Genomic DNA, 8601 nt, shown 5'->3' on the forward strand with positions numbered 1-8601 from the left:
TGACATTTTTTTGACATTTTTGACACCGTACTATACTATGACATTTTTTTTGACATTTTTGATTCCATACCATACTATGACATTTTTTTGACATTTTTGACACCGTACTATACTATGACATTTTTTTTGACATTTTTGATTCCATACCATACTATGACATTTTTTTGACATTTTTGACACCGTACTATACTATGACATTTTTGTGACATTTTTGATGCTATACTATACTATGACATTTTTTTTTGACATTTTTGATGTCATACTATACTATGACATTTTTTTTTGACATTTTTGACTCCTTACTATACTATGACGTTTTTGTGACATTTTTGATTCCATACTATACTATGACATTTTTTTTGACATTTTTGACGCCATACTATACTATGGCATTTTTGTGTATACTATGACGTTTTTTTTACTTTTTGATGCTATACTATACTATGATATTTTTTTGACATTTTTGATTCCATACCATACTATGACCTTTTTGACATTTTTGATGCTACATTATACTATGACATTTTTTTGACATTTTTGACGCCATACTATACTATATTTTTTTTGACATTTTTGATGCTATACTATACTATGACATTTTTTTGACATTTTTGATTCCATACTATACTATGACCTTTTTTTGACATTTTTGACGCCATACTATACTATGACATTTTTGACGCTACACTATACTATGACATTTTTTTGACATTTTTGACAGCGTACTATACTATGACATTTTTGTGACATTTTTGATGCTATACTATACTATGACATTTTTTTGACATTTTTGATGTCATACTATACTATGACTTTTTTTTGACATTTTTGATGCCATACTATACTATGGCATTTTTGTGTATACTATGACGTTTTTGTGACATTTTTGATTCCATACCATACTATGATCTTTTTGTGACATTTTTGATGCTACACTATACTATGACATTTTTTTGACATTTTTGACACCGTACTATACTATGACATTTTTTTGACATTTTTGATTCCATACCATACTATGACATTTTTTTGACATTTTTGACACCGTACTATACTATGACATTTTTGTGACATTTTTGATGCTATACTATACTATGACATTTTTTTTGACATTTTTAACGCCATACTATACTATGACATTTTTTTGTCTTACCATACTATGCCATTTTTGACTCCATATTATTAATTTTTTTTACATTTTTGATGCCATACTATACTGTGACATTTTTTTTTTTACATTTGACTCCATACTATGCCATTTTCTGACATTTTTGACTCCATATTATGAAATTTTTTTGACATTTTTGACGCTATACTATACTGACATTTTTTTTTTTTACATTTTTGATTCCATACTATACCATGACATTTTTTAGGTCTCACCATACTGACATTTTTTTTGACTCCATACTATACTATGACATTTTTTTGACACCTTACTATACTATCATGTTTTTTTTGACATTTTTGACTCCATACTATACTATGACATTTTTTTGACACCTTACTATACTATCGTGTTTTTTTGACATTTTTGACTCCATACTATACTATGACATTTTCTTGACATTTTTAACGCCATACTGTACTATGACATTTTTCTGACACCTTACTATACTATCATGTTTTTTTGACATTTTTGTGACTGTGACATTTATGACATTTATGATGCCTTACCATACTCTTCTCTTCTTCATATGAGGACCAATTGTGGACACCTGGGGAAAAAAGAGATATGCAAAAGAAAATTATCTGTATAGATCAAAACCCAAAAAAATTCAGTCTGGAGATTGCCATTTGTAAAAATTTGCCTCTATATTTAAAAAAAAAAACTACACTGAATCTCTGATAATGATCAATCAAAGTCAAGTTGAGATACCTTTATCAATCCCTCTTGAACTAATAGTTAATAACGGTCCAAAGACAGAAAAATTTAGCATTTCTTCTTCTTCATTAATGTGTTTGATGTCATAGTTGAGAGGGAGAGCTACAATAGATTAGTCAATAACCAAATATGGCAAATACTGCAATGTAAACTGTCACACTGAATCAAAAGATGACATTCATAATTCAGAGTAAACCTTAAGGCCACATACCTCTTTGGTCTGTAGGATCAGAGACACAGTGTTTCTGTCCAGGCTGCACCAGCTGAAGAGGCACGCCTGGAAAACACAAGTTCAAGAAAGAAAAACTAATAAATAAAATATAGTAACACACAGAACACTTAACACTAACACTTTGACTTAACCTTTATAATAGGTAACCTCACCTCATACACTGGGGAGGAAGACACAGTTAAAATCTAGTTTTCATGGCTATGTTTATCACAACACTGTACTCAATCATGCCAAGCCAAGCCAAGCCAGGTAAACACAAAACTGCCACAAAGGGACAAAAAGCTGACCATAAAGAGATGCAAAACAACCATAACGATAAGCTAACATGACCAGGATGGTACACAATTTAACAAAAACACTCACAAACATCAAACTATCGAGACAGCCATGTCAGGGGTTCACAACCCATGTCAGGGACGTTCACAAAAACACAAGCACAATCTTAACACCACGCTATAACAACAAAAACGAGACCACAATATCTGCGAAGGCTAACGCTAATGCTAACGCTAGCTGCTAACTAGTTACCTTGGTGCCACAGATGTGTTGAGCATTTAGCCTCACTCTGTTGGCCAAATTAGCTTCACAGTGTTAACAAACCAAAGTATTTTACTCCGTGTTTTCACTCATTTTTTGCTGACTTCGTTTGTTCTGCTCTCCCACCATCCATAGCTCAAGCTCCATGACAACAAACGTCACAGCCAATGACGACGCACGTCAGCTCACGTCAGACAAGCCGCTGATCGTGCGTCCGATTATTAAATGTTTAATTTCAGCAGCAGGAGGTGCTACTATGACAAACCTGAGAATTAAATAAAGGACTGAAGATGGTCTCGCCCCCTGGAAATGTTAATAAGTCCAACAGACATGAGTGAGAAGGGTAATGCTAATGCTAATCGCTAATTAGCTTATTAGCCTTACCTCTGGGCTCTTATTGCGCTCTCGTGTTGTCTCCGGAACAGCTCCAAAGCTCGTTTTAGCATCCAAACTTCTTAAGTAGTGGACTAACAAGCCTGTTGGTTTTACTGTCTGTTTCCCCTCCTCTCCACTTTGTTTGCACCGATCTGCTCTGTGGGTCACGCACAGTCTGCGGTGGGTCATGGGGTGACGCCGATGACGACACAGGTCATGACCAGTGACGTCGATGGGGTTTCGGTGGCTCGGTGGGTTTGTTTGCGACCGACTTCCGGGTATCCTGCTTCATGTCCTACCCCGCTGTCAGAACCCTGAAGCAGTGATACAAACAAATATCAGCGGAAAACAATAAGCAGCTGACATGTCATTAAAACAAAGGCTTTAAAAAATATGAGAAAGAACACAACAACAGTTTTTAAGAGATTTAACGTTACCTGCAGAATCTAAATTAAATAATTCAGTTGTGTAGAATTCCAGTTAAATAAAAAAAAAAGCAAAACAAAACATCTAAAACACCGTTTCAATTAAAGTGGGACTGTAAACTTAATGTACAGACAACGATTGATCCTAAAACATGTTTAATGTATCCTGAGACTCCGGGGGTCACCAGGGTTTGTATATGATTATATTTATGCCACCAAAGGTGAATGAATCTGTGAGAAGCTCACTGAACCTCGCTGTTGTGGGTCTGTTGGAGAGATCACTGATGTGTGAAGTGATTTTGGTGACACAAAATTGACGTTACTGAACATTGTTGTAGTATTACTGTTTACATGCAGAGACCAATGCTATTCTCCAGCTGGTTTGGATGAAAATTAGTTTGTAGTTTGCTTAAAAAGAGGCGCTGTTTGTGTTTTGGTTGAGTTATTGATGTGGGGAGTTTGAATCTGTGATTATCTGTGATTAAGTTGATCACCTTTTTCTTTCCTGTCTCTGTCAGGACGAGTATCCAGAGGTGTTGAAGTGGAGGAGGAAACCATCGCTCCCGGCCGTCTCCTCGTCCCTCCCGGACCTGCTGGGAAACTCCGCCCCCAGCCTCGCCGCCGACGTGCCCTTCAGCACGCACCCGCTCACTGGTACGATGCCCACCCACCTGTCAAATCACAGAGTCACAGGAAATCCCCTGAGGTACAGGTACTGAGGTGTGTCTTTCTGTTTGTGTAGACAGCAGTCTGGAGACAGAGAAGATCCTGCTGACAGAACCAGTACCTGAACTGGGTCACACAGAGTACCAGCTGCTGAAACTCTTCATCCTGCTGTGAGTCCCATTACTCAGAAAATAACAAACACCCACAGAAACATACCCAGAAAATACACAAACATATCCTCTGAGGCTAGAAGCCAGTGGTGCTGAGTAACTCAGTACATTTACTCAAATACTCTACTGAAGTACAATTCTGAGGTACTCACCTAGTGATTATTTATATTTCATGCTGCTTTATTCTTAAATATTCTACTTTCTACTCAAATATATTTATTTCACAGTTTTAGTTACTTTGGTGAAGATTTTACAAAATTGATGACATAAAAACACAGCACGTGGTTAAAGATGAAACCAGTGGATTTGAAGATTTTTTGCCTCTGATGTCTTTCAGAAAGTAGTGTGTAGTTGTTAGAGTTGTTACAGTTACATCCCTGCCTCGTCAGCAGCCTGATGTTACAGCCAAGAGCTTGTTTTGTGAAGTCAAAGTGACCTTAACCTTTAACCTTTAACCTTTAACGACTGACCACCAAATTCTAATCAGTTCATCCTTGAGTCCAGCTCAGCAAAATCTGACCAAAACCACAAAAAGCCACAGAAACAGTGGTGTACTGAGGAGTCTAATGCATTATTCTTATGTATTATCCAGTTTTATCTCACATACACATTAAATTTTATTGTTGGTCTGTGCTGCCCCCTGCTGGTCGGTGTTCTGTATGCAGCTGTGTGTTCAAATGGTTTGGTCCAGTGGTTTCTCTCCAGTCAGATAACCTTGTTTTTATTTATCCAGGATGTTTATAGTTTACACTTTTATACAGGTGTACAAGTATTCAACTTCTTTTTTATTGGTAAAAGTACCAATACAACAATGTACAAAAACTGTACTACAAGTAAAAGTAGCAAAGACTAGGAAATGGAAATAACCTTGTAATTCAGCACTAATTGTAGGTAAAACAGAGAGTCCTCTGAATTAATTCAAATTCAATGCTCAGTGTAAAAAAGCTGGAATATTTTAGTCGGTGCAGAGGAGATCAGAGATCAGCTGAAAACTTTCAAGAATTTCCTAAAATAAAATTCTCTGAACATTGTCATTAGTTCTAAATAACAGAGGTTTCTCCTGGAGATCATCAGGATCTTTAGGTTGTCAGTGTGTTTCATACAGTTATTGTTCGTAGACATTGTTCTAATTATATCACTGTCTCCTTTCTGTTTTCACTAAAGTTCAGCTACAAACCATGATGTTAAAGTGGATTGTTGGAAAAAAAAACGTGTAGTATAAAAGGTTCAGATTGAATTCTCTGGTGTTGTTTACCTGTTTGTGTTTGTGTGTTTGTGTCAGAGTCTTCCTGCTGGTCCTGTCGTCCTGTTATCTGGCCTTCAGAGTTTGTCGTCTGGAGCAGCAGCTCAGCTTCCTGAGCAGCCAGCCGACACTGAGAGAGAGGTACATGATGAAAGGACTCAGACTGTGTAACTATTTCTGTTCACTTCCAACGTTTTAATGATTTTTGGCCCTTGATATATTTACATTTTCACTCTTGATAATGCCTTGTCATGGAAGCCATGTTTGGGCATTAACGTCTTTAAAAAGTGTTTTTCCTAACCTCGTTAAATGTTGTGTTATAGAAGACAAGTTCACAGTTTGACTGAATCATTAAAAGTTTGTGCTGTATGCCTATTGATTTTACTAAAAGTTAACAGTGCAAAGGATTTATTCATTAAATGGACAAGGTTTGAACAAAATCTGAGTCTTATAGGAGCAGTTTTCCCTGTGGTCCAGCAGAGGGAGCGTGACCGTAATCAATAAAAACTGAGGAGGACATGAACAAGTCAATATGCATGCAGCACTGATAATTATGTTCTCAGTTAATTGGTAGATTTTTTGGTCAATGAAATGTCAGTAAATAAACTAAAACGTCATCAAATAGATTATTTTTTTCAGATAAACTGTAAAACCCAAAAATATTTATTTTATTTTCAAGTGAAACAAAGAAAAGCAGCTGATTCTCAGAGTTGTCACTTCAACAAAACGATTAATCAATCATTTTCTGTCAACTGACTGATTGATTAGTTGTTCCAGCTCAGTCATTAATTCAGTTGTTTTTCACTTTTTTCCAGGTGTGGAGAGGTGCCCTGTTGGCTGGCCAATCAGAGGACAGGAACCTGACGCCGCAGCCAATCCAAGTAAAAGAAGAAAAAAAATCAGCACTTACATAGACTTGCCATTAGGGGGACGGCGGTGACAGGAGACGGCTCTTAGGTGGAGACAAGACGACCGCGGCGGCCCGTCAGCAGCTGACCTCTGACCCTGCCACGACCTGGTTACCATAGAGACGACACAATAGTCAACACAAACATGTAGACTGACCTCTGACCTCCGAGGCCGACGTGTTTTGAGCGGACATGTAGAGATCAGAGGCTGAGAAACGACTACAGCCTGTAACATAACTGAGATGTAGATTTATCCTGTGGGGACCTCCTGTCCAAACAGAGACAAAAACCAAGTCCCCCGATTAGGAAAAAGCTGATTTCTGGGTCAGAAGCTAAGAACACAAGTCTTTGACATGTCCCCAAAAGTGACTGAGATTGCGTATGTGTGTGCATAGATGTCACCCAGACAGAAAAGTCCTCATAAACATCTACTAACAAACACGACTGTTAATTAACCAGTTTCTGCGTCAGCAGTTAAAGTCCTGAATGTTTTGCGAGCTGTGATCAGACGACGTTTAGACTTTGTTTTCAGTTTTTTATTCAAGCTCCTGAATGTTACAAACTCAGGACTCTCCTGGATAAGCTGAGCTCTGTGATTGGACAGTTTGCTGCTGAAATGCATCATGGGAATGGTAGTTAACTTCCCTCCCTCAGCTCTTACGTCCACAGGCTTCTTGTACCTTTGACTTTTTTATTTAAAAAAACAGAAATTAAAACCTTTTACGTACTGTTCTTGATGCTTGTTAGTATCTTGATATTTAAAGCTGTGTAAACATTAAATGTGCACATGGATCAGTGAAGATTATCTTCTAGTTACTGTGGTCTTCACTTGCTTTTCCTTTATGTAAAAAATCCCATATTCAGTCTGAATCTGCAGGAGAATCTCTGAGATCTGGATCCTCCTTTTAGCAAAAGACCTCAGGTAGTTTTACAGTCGACCTGCACCTGCTCTTTAAAAACCTGGAGGAATTATTTCAACCTGTCTATCTCTGCACTGACTGTTACATAAAGGACATGGACATGAACTCAGTACAAAAAGACGAAGAAAACATAAAAGAGAAGAGTCACCTGATGTGTTACCGTTTTTTTCTTCATTAAAAACCTTCTCAGGTTCTGTGAAGAGACAGAAAAACATTTTTATCTCACAAACTAAAGTTAAAATGTTGATATTTTGACAGTCGTAACATAACTCATCATTAAATTAAATTATCCAGGAGAGTTGGTCATTAATTAAAGAAAACTTTCAACTTTCAGATGTGAATTTATGTTGGAAAAAGTTGGAAAAAGTTCAGGAACCTGCTGCTCTGTCTCCTTTTCCTTTCATATCTCAACCCACTGAGTTTTTAAAGCAACAACTACACCAAAATCAATAAAGGTTGATTCAAATCAAGTCAAACTGCTGCCTTAAACCTGCAATATAACCTCTGATATTCATCACTTCTCTGTGAAGGTTGAATGTTCCTGATAAAATGTCTCTTTCCCTGAATGTGAAGCTGTTTGGTTTTTTTAAAAGCACACTGATCACTGATGTGTCTGCATGAGATGAATGTTGATAAAGAAGCGTTTGTCTTCTACCTGATCACAGCTGGAACGTCTATGTAGATCACTCCACTGCTTCTGCCTGTTAAAGAACATATACAGTAGATTCGGCTGAAGTCAGTTTATATGGAAATGATGGAGGTGGAGGATGAAGAGATGTGATGCTGTTAGTGTTTGTTTGCCTGTGAAGAAACACACTTATCTATAAACTGTAGTTCTGACTGTAACAAAGAGGATTATTAAACACGTTTCCTTCTCCTGACTCGTCTTTAATCACAGCAAACATCAGATTATGATCATTAAAATACACTTGGCGTACATTTCACTTTCAGTTTGACACCGTGAGGGAATTTCTTCAAACTTCTGTATCAGTGACGATGATTTTCTTCACAGAAAATCCTCGAAGGAAGTTTACTGAAGATTCACAGGAGAGTTTGTCTGACGGACATTTTCAGCTCCGTTACGAGACTTTCAACCTGTCTGAGTTTTCTGAAGAAGAAGAAGAAGTCAGTCAATGACGTTTAACAGCAGCTGAAGCTTCAGTCTTACCTTCTGGCTGCTCGTTGACGATCCAGAAACCAAAGTGAAACCTGATGTAGGAAGCTGCAAAGTTTCTCTGGA

At 37.3% G+C, this 8601-nt stretch overlaps 1 protein-coding gene across 1 annotated transcript in view; it reads left to right on the top strand.

The window, feature by feature from the left end:
- LOC108893603 (GRAM domain-containing protein 2A) overlaps positions 1–8237 on the top strand; it is a 29325-nt gene extending 21088 nt beyond the window's left edge. Inside the window, exons 10-13 of the mRNA XM_018691777.2 lie at positions 3973–4108; positions 4197–4290; positions 5573–5674; positions 6349–8237. Of these exons, the coding sequence (XP_018547293.1) occupies positions 3973–4108; positions 4197–4290; positions 5573–5674; positions 6349–6397 (381 nt within the window). The 3' untranslated portion in view covers positions 6398–8237. The remainder of the gene's footprint in view (positions 1–3972; positions 4109–4196; positions 4291–5572; positions 5675–6348) is intronic.
- Positions 8238–8601: the final 364 nt, after the last annotated feature.

This window comes from Lates calcarifer, linkage group LG10 (assembly GCF_001640805.2).
Source record: "Lates calcarifer isolate ASB-BC8 linkage group LG10, TLL_Latcal_v3, whole genome shotgun sequence".
Classification (NCBI taxonomy): domain Eukaryota; kingdom Metazoa; phylum Chordata; class Actinopteri; family Centropomidae; genus Lates; species Lates calcarifer.